Below are 16,330 nucleotides of genomic sequence, written 5' to 3'. Positions count from 1 at the left end.
TTTAGAGAGCTTAGATTCTGTGATCTCCTGGATTATTGTGCATTGACCTTGTTTTTTAGATAGTGTATTCCAAAACACATACTTGACTGCACTACCAGAAAACTGAAAAGGACATGGTTGCAGATAAAATAAAATTACTATTTCCTCATAGCCACTTGTCAGCCTCAATATTTCTTAATCTATTTTATTGATTTTTCTAGTGCAAAGCAAAAAAGTGGTTACAGATCAAAGAAATTCACTATGCTCTACACCTGTATTTTTCCATGGGTAGGAAAATAGAAATTCAGTCTTTACTAAAGTCTGGTCTTTTGAGGAGAATTCCTTTCATCAACAGGGCCCCTCCATCAAAAGGAGTAAGAGAGGAAGGGGTGGGGGATTGGCTCCCAAGACAAGACCTTCTTTTCTAAACATCTCTTGCTTTGTCTGCCTATCCTTACACCCCTTCACTAGACTATAAGCTCCTTGGCTGGGCGGGGGAGGGGAGAAATACTCTTTTTTATGTCGTCTTTGTATCCCCATCGCCTAGCACAGTGCCCTGCCCTTTAGTACATTGTGATTAATAAATACTTGTTATTAGACTGGATTGAGACAGTTCAAGGAATTTTCCCTGTTCTTTTTCTGCAAAATTCTGGATGATATAACGGGATTCCTGCCTGCTGAGGGAGGTTAGACTACTCCACTTCTAAGGTTCTTGACATCTCTAACGTGTTATCTATTAGCTCCATTGTCAGATCCCTGGTCCTGGCTCCCTTCTAACCCCTGCCTGGGGGGGGGGGGGGGGGGGGGGGGGGGGGGGGGGCGGGGGGAGAGGCCAAGCTGAGCGAGTCAACCGTTCCCTTTGCCCTGTTCCTTCTTTCAGAGAAGGCTGCCCAAAAGGGAGAGCGCAGCGCATCTAGGGCTGGGCGCCCCGCTGCCCAACAGGTGTCTGTCTGCCTTTCTCCCAGAAGCACCTTGCCAGTTAGCTCACAGTCCGGGGGAGGGTGCGGGGAGCCCCAAAGAGGGGAGGGCGGGCCCTGAGAGGGAGTTTGAAAAGAGGAAGGAAGTGGGGCCCGGCTGAGCGCACAGCTACCCCCTGGACTAACCTCCGAGGCAGCAGCCCCAAGGCCCGGGACATGGCCCCCTGGCGCAAAACTGACAAGGAGCGTCAAGGCGTGGGTAGGTGTGCGGGGCGTTGTAGGGGAGCCGGCGGCAACGGGGACCCTAAGCCCTGGAGAGCAGGGAGGGAGAGGCAGGGCTCAGCGGGGATGCTGAGGGAGGGAGCCCTTCCTCCCCAACCTCCTAAACTTGATCCCATGGAGCCACAGAGAGAGAGGCTGCCCTAGCTCCACGTTTACCTCCAGGCACATAATTTTCACCTTCGCTCTCTATGAAGAAAAAAAAAAAGGGAGAGTTGAAGTGGGTTAGTGCTCCCAGCCTCTGAGTTGCTGCTCCTGGCCAGTTAGCCCGCGCCCAGCCGCTGCCGCTGCTGCGCCTCTCTAGCAACTTCTGCATTTCGAGAAGTTGAACAGAGACGCCCTGACTTGCAGGGCGGGAGCCAAGGGTTAGACTCCCAGCTTGTCACCTCTGGCTTCTTGCCCCTTAGCCTGGCTCCTGGCCCTGGAGGGCGGGGAGATGCTTCTTTGGTCAACCATGCACTCTCCACGCCTTCCTTCCCACTTTCTGAACCCCCCTCCCGCCCTTCCCCAAACTACTGGCTTCCCCTGCAGGTTCTGCTGGGGTCAGATGACCCTGAGATTTGTTGAGTTAGGCCAGAGGACTAGTAGGCCTTCGACTGAGAGAGAGAAAGGGTACTAGGGAGGGGGAGAGAGAGAGAGAGAGAGAGAGAGAGAGAGAGAGAGAGAGAGAGAGAGAGAGTGAGAGAGAGAGCTTTCTACAAGGAACTACTGGGTGAGAGGAAGATTTGGTATATAGTTTACATTTTTTCTAATTATGACTGGTGCAGTCTTGCTATAGGACTTTGCTGCAATGTAGTTGGGGGAAAGGAAGGATTGGCTGTTCCAGATCAGATTAGTAACCACAGATCAAATGATGCTCTACTTTGACTTCATCCCTGGAAGTGGGGGAAGGGGGAGAATAAATACACCCAGACATTTAAGATAACACCCTTGAGAAACCTATCTTGATCCAAGATGAAGGAAAATTAGGCTTCAGCCTAGAATAATTCAAATTGACCTGGTGACCTGGTGATGTGTTATTTAAGACAACTTTAGCACCTGCTGATGAAAATTCATTTAATCTTCTTGGAGAGAAGGGCTCAAATTATGATTTTAAGGAATCTATTGTCCCAATAAGATCTTCAAATTCTACAAAGGAATTATATCTATCCTTTGATGAATATCTGAACCATTCCAAATAACATGAAACAGTATTTGTATCTTTTATCTCTTTGTCTCTGTCTCTCTCTGCCTGTCTCTTTGCTCCCACCCTCTGAGCTGCTGCTCCTGACCAGCGGCTCCCAGCCGCTGCCGACTCTGTCTCTCTCTCTCTTTCTCTCTTGGTCTCTCTGTAAAAGGGGTAGGGAATTTCCACATAGGGGTATGTGGTCTAGTGGAAAAAAGCAGTGAACTATGCATCCCTCTGTTCCCTATCCCTAAACACTTAATCAAGAGATTCAGTTTATCTGTTACTGAACTGTTTTAGGGCTTCCTCATTTCTAAAATGGAGGGGAAATATCTACCTCCTATGGTTGCTGTGGAGACCATATGAGACAAGAGAAGGGGAAAGTGCTTTGAAAGTAGCTGTGGTACATGGAGAGAATTCTGGATTTGGAGTTAGAGGAGGCTCAAATCTCAACCCAAGTCTTGCCACTTGCTGTGTGACCTTAAGCCGGTCATGTGGTCTCTCTGGTTCTCACTGTCCTCATCTGTGAAATCAGGGGGTTGGAATAGACGGATTCTAGGGTTCCTTCTAGCTCGCAATCTATGGCCCTTTGGTTCTGAAATATTCTTGACGAATAAAAGGTATTAAACAATTCTTTGCACCATTTCTGAATTACTAGGCTGGACTGGTTCAGTGTAGACTAATGTATTAATCTTTTGGTGGAAAAGTTGGCATTTACTACCCAGGACTAGTGACTTTTTTTTGCATCAAGGCTGTCAGGGGCCTTCCTTGTTTAGATACATCTTATTTAGTGCCTAGTAGGACGTGCACCACCTGCAATAAACTGGAGGGCCTCCAGAGGAGGGCAGCCAGAATGATGAAGGGCCTCTAGACCATGCTGTATGAGAGTAAGTTGAAGAAATTATGAATGTTTGACCTGAAGAAGAAAAGACTCAGGCGGTGGGACATGATGTCTTCAAGTGCTGTTTCATGGAAGAAGGGTTAGACCTGTTCTCTTTGGCCTCAGACGTCATAATTAGGAACAGTGTTAGAAAGTGCAAAAAGGCAAAATTAGATTTGATGTCAGGAAAAGTTTCCCAACTTTGAGAGCATTCCCATGTTAGGATGAAATATCTTGGGGGGTGAGGGGTGGGGAGAGTAATGAGTTCTTCCTCACTAGAGGATTTTGGACAGAAAAGGAATGGCCACTTGAAAGGTATTTTGTAGTGAGAATTATTTTTTGGGTGTGGGTTAGGTGGCCTTGGAGGCCCCTTCCAACTCTGAAATTATATAATTCTGTGATTCACAGGACACAGTGCTAGGCACTAGGGATACAAAGAAATATAATGTATAAGGCCTGTCTTCAAGTCTGGTAAGAGATTCAAGCCATATATATATATACATATATATATATATTATATAATGGTAAATCACATAAGAAGTTCAAAGTCATGTATCCTAACATGCTAACTGTAATGTGAGTATTAGGAATAGTAAATGCTATAAGAGGTAAGAGGAGAGGGCAGCAATGGAGTGCTGGGGAGTGACGTAAGGCTTTGATGGGAGAGTACAGAGAGGTCGAGGGAAGGTGAAGCATTTTACAAGGAAGGGATCTACATGATGTTGAGGGAATGGTAAGTAACCCACTTTGGCTTTAATGTCAGAACTTTTCAGGTTTGCTAATTCCTTATAACATCAACAATTTTGAGGAGCCCCACATGTATTATTAGTATTTATTAAGAAAATATATGATGACCAAAAAACTACTATGAATTCAGTGATGCATTTAAATGGTTGTACCAGAAGGTACATTGTACTCATATAAGGGAATTTAGGAGCCAGAGAGGGGGAGTATGGTGCTGAGCATTTGGGTGCTGTCATCAAAATATATGACGAAGGCCGGAACAGATAGAAGAAATAACTGTACAGTTCAGGAAGCAGACCACAGGTCTGGGACAGAGGAAGGATGTAGCAGTGATGGGGGACTTCAATTATCTGGATGTCGCCTGGAGTGCTTTCTCTCTGCCTATAGCAGAACAAGTAATGATTTCTTGCCTTCCTTAATGATTATTTCATCCTTCAAAAGGTAGAGGAAGCAATGAGGGAACATTTGGACATTCTGGACATGATTCTAATTAATGAGGCAGAATTGGTTGCTTGATTAGAAATGATAGGAATTTTAGTCAAGGTAGGGTGGGAGTGGAGTTGGCAATAAATGACCATTCCATCCTAGATTTTGTGATAGAGAAGGAATAGAATGATGGTATTAATCACACAGCCTTAATTTTGTAAAATCAAATTTAAAAGGGTTCAGAGGAAGGTTAGATAGGTTCCCATAGACTAAAATCTACTGGTGAAGTCATTCCAGGTGAGAAGGGAAACTCTCAAGGATGAAATTCAAAGACATAATGAGCATAGTGTAGTGGACAGTGCTAGACTTGGAGCTGGGAAGATCAGGGTTTAAATCCTGTCTCTGACACTTACTAGCTGTGTGATTCTGGGCAGTCACTTAACCTCTTTTCCTCAGTTTCCCTCATCTAGAAAACAGAGGGGTTAGATTGGATGATCTCTAAGGTTCTTTCTAGCTCAAAATCCGTGATATGTGAAATATTCCAATGGGAAAAAAGGAAGAGTTGTCTAAAGAGACAGTTCACAGAGGACTCATTGACTAATTTAAATCCAAAAAAAGTATATATAGAAGACAGTAGGAAGAGCAGGTAATTAGGGATGAATATGAAAGTATGGTAAGGTGCTGTTATAAAAATATTAGAAATCCTAAGCTCAAATTGACCTGAGGACTGTGAAAATTCTAAGGACAACAAACCATTTAAAAAATATTGGAGGAAAAAGGAAGTTCAAAGAAGGGATAGTACCACTTGAGGTAGATTGGTAACATTATCAACTCACCCAACTTCCTGTTACGTATGCTTGTGAGTTAGTTGTGGCCTACACAAATTAAGCTAAAGGCAAATATGAGACAATAAAAAATTGGAGGTTTGCCTTTTCCTATCATGTAGCCTGCGCTTCCGTTTGGGATGTGTGTAGAGATCCCATTGATTGCTCTGAGCTCATCTGTAGCCCATTTGTTCAAGTCCTAATTCCGTCTTAGTAGTGCCTCATTGATAAACGGTCATTCTGCTGTTGCCGGATATTATGTCAATACCTCCACAAACAGTGCCTTGCACATAGTAGGTGCTTAATAAATGCTTGTTGGCTGATGGTTTTTTTTTTCCATTCTTTGTTTCCTTCTCATAAAAACTATAGTATGATGCTTTATTCAGGACAATATATATTTATGGAAGTGCTGGGTTCAGAGCATTATGCTCTGTGCTGGGGGAGGTACAAAGTTTAGTTCATACACAGTCCTTGTCCTCATGGAACATACAGTCTAGAAGGGGGATTAAAAAGCTTTTACAAATAAAAGAAGTCCAAGGATGGGGGGAAAGGACATTATTAACTCGAGGGGAAGTTATGTTGAGATAGATAGTATCAGAGCTAGAACTAAGGTGGGTTTTTCAGGATTTTGTCCCAGAGAAGGAAATTTAAGGAGCCATTGATAATGCTTCCTTTCCTGTAAGAAAGAAAGCATATATTGCTTAAGAGTTATTGTGGAGACAAATATCGGAGGGGATGGGGGAAGACAGGTACACCAAATGCTGTTGGTGGAGCTGTGAACTAGTTCAACATTTCTGGAGAAAAATTTGGAACTATACCCAATTTGCAATAAAACTATGTAATGTTTGACCCAGCAATACTGCTACTAGAGCTATACTCCAAGGAGATAAAAGAAAAAGGAAAAGGACCGATATGCACAAAAATATTTATAGCAGTTCATTTCATAATAGCAAAGAATTGGAAACTGAATGAATATCCATAAATTGAAGGAAATGAAGTTAGAAGAACAAGGGGAACAATCTACACAGTAACAGCAATATTAAAAGGAAAATCAGCTGTTACGCTCAGTAACTTTGATCACTATGATGATCCACCACAACTCTAAAGGACTTATGATATAAAATGCTATCCACTTACAAACTTTCCTTTCCTTCTCTTCCCTTCTCTTCCCTTCCCTTCCCTTTCCTTTCCTTTCTTTTCCTTTCCTTTTTCCTTGCCTTTCTTTTCCTTTCCTTCTCTCTCTTTCTTGGCTAATTCAGAAATATGTTTTGCATGACTGTATATGTATAGTGTGTATCATTTCTTACTTTCTGAATGGGGTTAAAGGGAAGGAGAGGATGTGGAATTGAAAATGAAAATTTTAAAAATATTGTGGAATAAAATAACCTCTAAGTACAATCTGCTCCCAGCAGAGATGGGGTTGAGGGTGAGATGGGGAGAGTACCTTCAGGTGAGTCAAGGCACAGGAAAGAGTTCTTTAGCCTTGACTATAGGTCTATACCTTCTTGTAGAGATCTCTGTATCCTGAGGACCTATCTATAGGAGCCTAAGTGTGGTTGAATCTGAGGCCAGAATGCATCTAAAAGGGAACTGCCCTCCCTGTTCAACTGTTTCTCTTGAGTCATGAGAAAAGGGGGAATACTCACTGCTCTGGAAGAGCTATGACCCCTAAAAGAGTCCAGATTTCAAAAAGAGGCTTACCAGAGTCTTTACTGGGAATCAAGAGACATCTCTGGCTTCAAGTTCCTGCCCTAACACTCCTAACTCTAGGCCCTAGCTTCCTGCTCAGCAAAATGAGGAGGTTAGCCAAGGTCATCTCTAAACTACTGTCTAGCTTGAACATCCTGTGCATCTGTAAGATTTAGGCTTAATTTAAGTCTACCTCAGCTCAGATTCAGTTTTTGTTAAAAACTGAATGAGCCTTCCTCTGTGACCTTGCACAAGTCACTTCCTTTACTAGCTGTGTGACCCTCAGCAAGTCACTTAACCTCTGTTTCAATTTCCTCACTGTAAAATGTGGCGAGTAATAGCGAATCTCTCTTGTGGTTGTTGTGAGGATCAAATGAGATAATATTTATAAAAGCACAAGCACAGTGTCTGGTACGTAATAGCCCCTATATAAAGGCTTATTTTCTACCTTCTTTCATGTGGCCTCATTTTCTTTTGCTGTATAATAAAGGAGTTGGACCAGATGACCCCTAAGGTTCCTTCCAGCTCTAACATGACATTTTGAGGGAACTTTCTGTGTATGTATGGGGCAGATGGGAATTGGCTTTAAAACTTCCCCTAAAGCATATATCTATTTGCTGTAAGTCAAGGGTTATTAACCTGTTTTTGTTTTTTTTTTGTTTGTTTTTTTTATTCAACTGTGTCTCAATATAATTTGTTTCCTTTGTAATGTTAAGTATTTAATTTTACACATTGAAAACCATTATTCTGATAAAGGGTCAGTAGAGTTCATTAGACTATCAAAGGGATCCATGACATAAAAAAGGTTAAGAACTCTTGCTATAAGCTTTTCACTCCTTCTCTGCCCTTCCCCTCTAAAAAAGTGGTCAGATTTCTTGTAAGTCAAGTGTGAATAAATAACTGACCTAACAAAAATAATTAGTTAAAACAGTTAACAGATGGCCAGCCTCCTCGGGGTTGGTAACCTTCCCAGAAGCCAGTGGCTTCATGGGGACCTTGGGATCTTTGTCTCCCCCGAAGAGTAGGGATCTGTCTCTCCTCCCTTCCCCATGTCCAAATGAGAGCATCTCTCCTGTGGCTTGCCCAGAGCACCATTTGTAGTGCTTGATCCAGGCACAGAAATTCCCTTGTCTCTGGAAAATGTGGCTGTTGTCATGATGCATTCAGGTCTAGACTTTTGGACCTACTTTAAAAGTGTCTAAAACCAATGAGTTTAGTATTCAATTACATATGAACATGTAGTAATATTGTCTATGAAGTCTATGATACTATGCTCTACCCTATTCTGGAGAAGTTTTTCTCTTGAAAAACCATAAATATTTTTTCTTCTCCTAGCCTCCCCCCTTAATCAATTTTTATAAATCAAAAGGCAATGAAATGGAATCTGTAATGTTTCTTTAGACTTCAGTCTGTCTTAGAAGGAAAAAAATAATAACAAAACAAACTTTAGAGCAGATGTTCCAGCTGGCTTGATTTTTTTGAGGTTTGTAGAATCATGATTTTAGAGTGACTTTGAAGAGACCTTAGAAAACATCTAGACCAGTGATATCAAACTCAGATAGAAATGGGGGCCACTAAACCATCCATAAAGACCCCTGTGGGCCACATGTTGTCTTAGAAAGCCACACAGATTTACATATTTCTTTTTTAAAAATTAATACATCAACATATTAAAATCAGATAGGAATTGCATTTTAATTTGGTTCAGGCCCCCCTCAGGAGTGGTATGTTTGATGCCTCTGATCGAGCCCTGTCCCCATTATCCCATTTTCATTGTACAGAGGAGATGGGGCCCATAACTAGTTAATGGCAGAACTAAGGTCTCTTGAGGCCTAGTCCAAAAAGTTTTCCCTTTCACTGTGCTGCCTAAAAGCTCTGCAGAAAGTAGAAAGGCTAGATATCAATTGTGGCAATTTTCAAGAAGTTTCTCCTCTTATTTTCTGGCAGTACATCTATACAGAGTTTGCCCATAGGAGGCATAATTTCCTTGACAAACAACAGAACTATAGAAGGCAGAATGAACAAATGAATGAATGAATGAATGAATGAATGAATGAATGAATGAATGGATTGAAAAGGCATGTATGTGCCAAGCTCTATGTTAGGCAGTGGGGATACAATAAGAAAATGAGACAGTCCCCGTTCTTAAGGATGTCACATTCTAACTGGGGAGACAACAGTTTCAGCTGCAATTCAGGTAGAAAGGCTTCATGATCCTTGGGTTCAGGCCACACAGATGGTAACCCATGGTCTTTCGTATTATTTCCATTGATAAGATCACATCCATTTCTAAAGTGGAACCATTTGACAATATCAAAGACTTTGGAGTTGAGAATGGTGTTTTCTCAGTCTTCAGTAGCTGTGGCTGCTGAGGAGTTGGGTGCCATAGCATCAGTAAAGGCAGTTGTCCAGTCTCATCTTCATGAGGGGTGCTTCCCTGGACAATGGCTGTGAGGGCCAGGTCTGGAACAGGGCTTATAGTCTGGGAGTGGAGGAAGTGCTGTCATTCCTAGGACTTTCACCCTCCAGGTGGGTCCAGGTTGTAACCACCCATATCTGAGGGTGGTGGTGGATTGTCTTGCCTGGCCCATTCTACCTCTTGTCTCTCCCTCAGGATGGCTTATTTCTTGGAATAAGTCAGCTTGTCTACTGCATCAATGGCATTTGTTAGTCCATTTATGGTGATGGTAGGGATGGCAGACCCCTTCTCCATAGGGTTTATTCTTCTGGATAATAACTTTGGGAATCAGAAGCTAGGCTGGTGACCTAGTGGAGACCATTATTCTTGGACCTCTTGAGTTTACATGTTCCTTGGTGGCACTTGGTAGGTGCTTGGTGTTGGTGGTAGCAGGGATAGTGGCCCCCTTCTCCACAAGGGATAAAGCCCTTGATGATGTCTGTAGGGACAGGGCTGAAAGGACTGGTGGTTTGTGGTACACTGGGAGGCTTTTGGGCTTAGGGATCTATTCTGTTCCACCTAGATCTGAGGGAAGGTAGATGTGGAAAAGTACCAGATTTGGACAATTCTGGCCTGGGTAGTCAAGTCTCGGTGTGCTCTTGGGTGTTCACTTCTCCAGGGTGTGGTAGAGTGAACTTCTGTTGCTCACTTGACCCCAACAAAGGGAAACAGGGCCTTGAACCTGTAGAAGGGAAGATAGCTTGTTCCCTTGCCCACAAATTTTCTGCTGCTCCTGAGATGGACTGTCACCTGTTGATAGAAGCCAAAGAACTCTCCTCCCTGTAAGTAATGGATGGAAAGATATCAGACCCTCAGTTAGGCAAGGTTTGGCTTTGGTACCTCTCCTACTCACTAACTCCCTTTGTACCCTCCCACTACATCCCCAAACCCAGTTATTCAGGGATCCTTTCTCTCATACTGTGATGGAGTGTTTTGAATAGTCCTATTTCTTGAGGGATCAAAATAGTTATTAATACCTACTGGCCTTTTAATGGGATAGAACATTCTCCTGATCCTTCCTCCTTCCCAGACAAGTAATACAAGGGCTGTGACCTTTTAGAGTATTAACAAAAACAAAACAAAACAAACAAACAACCCTGAAGAAATAGCTGGGTACAGTGAGAATTTTAAACTGGGTATAAGTAGAAATAATCAACAAAACCTTAGAATGCACTCAATAAAACTGCTCTTCATGAATGAGATTATGAGGAATAGTTTTAGGTCTACAGGTTTTTTGTTGTTTTTGGTTTAGACTTGTGGTTTTCCTGCATGAGAACTCCCTTCACCCATGTGGACTGGCAAATCTCACTTAGAGAGTCTTAGAGAATTGGATAGGTGCATTTTGAATTCAGTGACTTTTCAATGGTCACACAGTTAGTATGTGTCAGAGGTAGGAATCAAACTTAGTTGTTCCTGATTTCAAGGAGGTGCTCTATCCTTTGTGACAAGTTGCCTCTCTCGAGGAACATCGCGAATACTAAATCCTTCAATTGAAAGTAAATAACGGTTTTCCTATTTCACAGATTGGGACGTGGTAGAGTTGAGGGAAGTGCCAGAAACAGAATTGCCTTCTCTTTCCAATTCACAAAACTAGTTGTGTGGCAGTGGGAAGAGATTAGAAATTTTCCTATAGTCTTGCAGTCTCAACAGCTTCAAATAGTCCCAGTTTCCCCATTTTATCATCATTACCTCAACCCCAGTTTCATTTTGAAATCTCATTAAGTAGGACAGCTGTTATATCAGAGCATTATAGTCATCTCTCATTTTCTCTTGGAAACTTCCCAAACTATTCCAACTCTAATTAATTATTCTTCTCTTTATTTCTCCTACAGTCTACACCACATACTTTAGCACCTAATTAAATTGTGCAGTACACTTAAATTGTTTGTGATTTCATATGGTTTAGTTTTGCCTTCTCCACTGGATTATAAACTTATCAAGGACAGTTTTCTCCCCAGATTCCTACTGTATACAACCCATAGTAGTAAGTCCTTCAGTACTTTAAGGATTTATGACTTCACTGGTGTTGGTGCTGTTATGAATTTAGTCAAGAGGGCAGAGACTATATAATTTTTTTGTTGGTATCTTCAGTGTCTTGCCTAGTGCCTAACACATAGTAAGCACTTAATAAATACTTATTGAATGAATGGATAGTTGAGTGAGTTGCAGTGGCCACCCTTTCCTCCTCGCCCCCCCCCATTTAAAATATGCTGGCCTTTCCTCTAGTGATGAACTTTTTTGAACTTGGAGAGCCTGGAGCTTAACATTTCCATTCCTACATTTGAAGCTTTTCCACTGTGGTGGGACCTGATAGAACTTGTGCTCTACTGACATAGTCATTAAAGGCCCAGGGTCACCATGAGGAATTGGAGGAGGAATATGGAGCCTTATATGCAAAAGACATTTAATAAATGCTTGTTGAATTGAATTGGACTTGAGTGAAGGCTTCATTCAAGAAAGAGCATTTGATTAATCATCTTCATAATAATAGCTAGCCCTTTTTTCACATGACTTAAAGGTTTGCAAAGCTGCTTTCCATAGAAAACCCGGTGAGATAGGTGCCATTATTCTTCTTCTCATTTTGTAAATGGAGGAATTGAGTCACAGAGAGTTAATTGATTTGCCCAGGGTCACATAGCTATTAAGTGGCTGAGAGAGATTTGAACTCAGATCAGAGCATGTGACTTGGAATCAAGAAATCCTGAATTCTAATTCTACCTCAGACACTTAGAGCTGAGTGATACTGGGCAAGTCCCTGAACCTCTCTGTACCTCAGTTTCTTCATCTGTAAATGGCATCTATCTCACAGACTTGATGTGAAGATCAAATGAGCTGACTTCTGTAAAGTTCCTTGCAGACCTTAAAGAGATATGTAAGTGCTAGTTATTATACTAGTTGTTATCTTCCTGACTCCATATCCAGCATTCTGTCCCCAGTGATACCTAGTGACCTCATAACCATTAAGATAGCAATCAAAACCTTATACTTGTAGAGTTAGGGCCTCCCCACATGTTATTAAGTTTGAACCGTATACCAATGTCAATAAATAGGTTACATAATATTGTTATTTCCATTTAAGAGAGAGTAATAATAGGTAGCATTTATGTAGCATTGTAGCACTTAAAGGTTTGCAAAGTGCTTTACAAATATTATCTGATTTGATCCTCACAACAACTTGGTGAGGTAGATGCTATTATTATTCCGATTTTACAAATCAAAAAACTGAGGCAGAGGTTAAGAGACTTGCCAGGGCCACATAGCTAGTAAGTATCTAAAGGAAGATTTGAACTCAGTCCAGTTGAACTGGACCACCCAGTTACCTGAATCCTAGAAAGTGAAGAAAGAAGTTTATTAAGCTTGCCTATGTTGGATCTGAAGCTATAGTGAAGGTCTTTTCATTTCTAATCTAGTGCTCTTTCTGATGCTTCATATTGCCTATAGTTTCCTTCAGCAAATATCTGGGCCAACATGGTGCCCCTTTGCGGTTTTGTCTTTGAAGCTCCAAAAATCCTGAATTGGAACATTCCTTCCACGTGGATGGTTCTGAAAGACACTCTTCCCTTTCCAGGCCTTCTGCTACCTAAACACTTTTGTCCACCTTACCTTCTGTTAGCAGTGTGGTTTTTGCCTTGTCATTGCAATACCCTCAGGTCCTGACGCAAGGTCAGATTTTGGTTGTCTTGGGGCTGAGGCTGTGGCAGGGGCTGTCAGTTCCAAGCCTGGAGCCTCACCGGGGGCCACTTTTCTTGGGAAATTAATGAGGCCAGGCCTGTTTCCCCTTATTTCAATGCTACATCTCCCACTGGAGCTGATACCCTCTTGAAGCTCTACTCCAGTCCCTGAAAAGCGACACTCAGATCATTTTTGTTTGTTTGTTTCATTATTGTTGCTGTTTGGGCTGTACGGTTGCTTACCCAGATGCTATTAATTCTAGAGATTTGCTGAAGCCCTTCATTTTCAAACTAGTCAGCAAATAACAAGATCCCAGATGAGGTGTGTACACACCCAGGAATATAGCAGCGTCTTTTCTAGCCACAATTAAAAGAGAAGGCCTGGCTAGGTCAGCATTTCTTGGAGCAATGAAGGGAAATGCTAGTGGAAGTATATTATAAACTTTGTGGCACAGAAAGGACAGGGTTGCGGCAGAAAGTAATACACCCCGGACCTGGAGCCCCAAGACCTGACTTCAAATTTGGCATGTAACACTCAATAGATGTGTGATCACGGACAAACTACTCATCTGCTCTTAGCCTCAGTTTTCTCATCAGCAAAATGTGAATATAATACATTACCTATCTCAAGTTATTCTTGTACCGAAAAGCACTATGTAAATACTAAACCATTTATGTAAATGTCAGTTTGTGTCATTTTTAAAGATAATATTCTTCATGTGGAAGAAATGGGTTATTGAGTAGTAGAAAATTAAGTTTCTCAAGGTTCTCGTCCATTCTGTCTCTAGCTGAACTCAAACAAGTCAATTCACTTTCCAGGGCCTCAGTTTCCCCATCTGTAACAAAGAAAATACCACACAATACTAACTTAACTTACCTTGCTAGGAAGTTGCTCCTATATATATATATATATATATATATAAAAGACAACGCATAGCTCAAGTTACTTGGATAATGTAAACATGAGATAATAGAGTGAAAAGAGACCTAGATCTGGCATCAGAGGAGCCAGGTTCAAATCCTGCCTCTGCTCCTAACTACTGTGCCCCTCTGAGCATGTCATCGAACCTCTCTGGCCTTCAGATTCATCTTCTCTAAAATGAAGGTTGGAACCAGATGCTTTCTAAGGTCTGTTCTGTGTCATGCATTTCTGTAATTTGAGAAGACAAATGCAATAAAATAACGCATCTATATGGCATTCAGCAGTTTGCAATGTGTTTTCACCACTATTTTCCTATGAAGTAGGCAGTAGCAGTATCATTTCATAGAGAATGAAACTGGGGTTCAGGGAGATTACACAGCCTGCCTTTCTCCTCACACAGCAAGTAACAGAGCGGGGGATTCAGGACCCGGGCTTTTGGCTCCAAATTCTACAGAATTCTCATTATGCTCTTTCTGTGATTCAATTCAATAGACATTATGAAACACCTTCAATGGGCATTCCCTGTGCTGAATACTGGGAATACAAAGCAAATAAATAAACAAATGAATGAATGTATATAAAAAGAAGGAAAAAAGGGAGGGAAGAAAGGAAGGAAGGAAAGAAGGAAGAAAGGAAGGAAGGAAGATAAAGAAAGAAGGGAAGAAAGGAAGGGAGAAAGGAAAAAAAGGGAGAAGGAAGAGAGTAAAGAGGGAAGAAAGAAAGAAAGAAAAAGAAAGAAAGAGAAAGAAAGAGAAATTCCTTGGTTTTGAGGAGTTTTTAGTCTAGTAGGGGTAGACTGAATTAAATCACAGAAGAAATAAAGAATATCTTTAGAAGTTTAGAAGGAAGCCCATGAAAATTCTTATATAGTTGTGACTATAAGCCACCCAGTTTTTACTACTGGCACTGACTATATTGTTAACTTAAGGTTCTAACCTGAATCTTGCTTCAGTCCATATATGGGCTCCAGCTTAAGTCCATATACTGAGGCACTTACGGTTCAGGGGGAAGGATGATGTTTGGAGTCAGAGGATGTAGGGTTTTGAGACTTGACTTTGCTACTTCCCAGCTGTGGAACTGGAGAAATTGCTTAAATTTTCTGGACCTAAGGTTCCTCATTGGTAAAAAGAGGGAGCTGAACTAGAAATCCCTAAGGTCCTTTCCAACTTTAACCCAATAGTCTCAATCCTATTGGCATCACAGGCAACTCCCTCTTGGGTTTTTACATTTTTTTTTTCATCCAGAAGTTTAGGATGGGGTTAGGGCTTAAAGTGTGAGGAAGGAGAAAACCTGTTATCTCACTAGTCAGATATACAGTATAGCAGCAATCAGAGATAAGCAAGCAAAACTCAGCAAAGAGAGCCATTTTGGCATTGTTTCCTGTTACTCATTTTGAAAAGTTAGCAGAATTTGGTACTGGTATGCAAAGCCACTTCCTCTGCTGGTATGTCTGAAATGCTTAAAATGAAGGTACTTAGGTATGCAAAGGCAAAAAGTAAGTTTTAAAATTAAACTGTCATCTCAGATGTTTGCATTCTGAATTCATTTTCCTCTTAGAACAATACCTTCAAGTATTATTATTCAATTCAGATCTTAAAATTTAGCACTATGTTTGACGATATGTATCAGAGATCTCCTCTTTCACCCAGGTCATTTCAGAGAATAGGAAAAGTATGGACTTCATCATGGGTTAGATCCCCTGGGCTTTTGTGATGTTCAGTGGTGAAAGGAACTAGAATGTTCTGCCTTGCCATGTGCCCAAGAATACATAGGTGTAATCCAAATCCACAGAATCACAATATCACAGCCTTTCAGAGTTAGAAATCACCTCGAGAGTCATATAATCCAAAGTATACCACAAAAAGAATGTGCACTAAAACATACTTGGCAATCTAGCTTCTGTGGAAGACCTCCAGCAAGGGGGGAGGTACACCTACTTTCCCAAGGTAGACTCTTCCATTTTTGGACATCTCTTTAATTTTTAAGATTTTAGGATGTCAAACTTAAATTACAACTTTCACATTGTTCCTGATTCTACTATCTGAGATCAAACATGGTAAGTCATCTTTTTTTTTTTTTTTTTTTTTTACACTCTATAGGCTTTCAGATATTTCAGTCAGTCAATCAGCATTTCATTAAGTAACTGATATGTACCAGGCACTGTGCGAAGTTCTGGGGATATGAAGAAAAGCAAACACACCCATACACACACACACACACACACACACACACACACACACACACACAATACCAGTCCCTGCCCTCAAGGATCTTGGTCTAACAGGGAAGACAATGTGCATACAACTATGTACAAATGATATATATATACATATATATATATATATATATATATATATATATATATATATATATATA

General features: G+C 41.3%; 1 protein-coding gene across 1 annotated transcript in view; it reads left to right on the top strand.

The window, feature by feature from the left end:
- The first annotated feature begins 1,048 nt into the window (after positions 1–1,048).
- Positions 1,049–16,330, top strand: part of DOCK2 (dedicator of cytokinesis 2) — a 497,074-nt gene continuing 481,792 nt past the window's right edge. Inside the window, exon 1 of the mRNA XM_027841714.1 lies at positions 1,049–1,155. Within this exon, the coding sequence (XP_027697515.1) occupies positions 1,113–1,155 (43 nt within the window). The 5' untranslated portion in view covers positions 1,049–1,112. The remainder of the gene's footprint in view (positions 1,156–16,330) is intronic.

The sequence above is a fragment of the Vombatus ursinus genome, unplaced genomic scaffold (assembly GCF_900497805.2).
Source record: "Vombatus ursinus unplaced genomic scaffold, bare-nosed wombat genome assembly UNPS02014863.1, whole genome shotgun sequence".
Lineage (NCBI taxonomy): Eukaryota > Metazoa > Chordata > Mammalia > Diprotodontia > Vombatidae > Vombatus > Vombatus ursinus.
The sequence above is the reverse complement of the archived record's forward strand: the minus strand, read 5'-3'. Positions and strand labels throughout refer to the sequence as shown.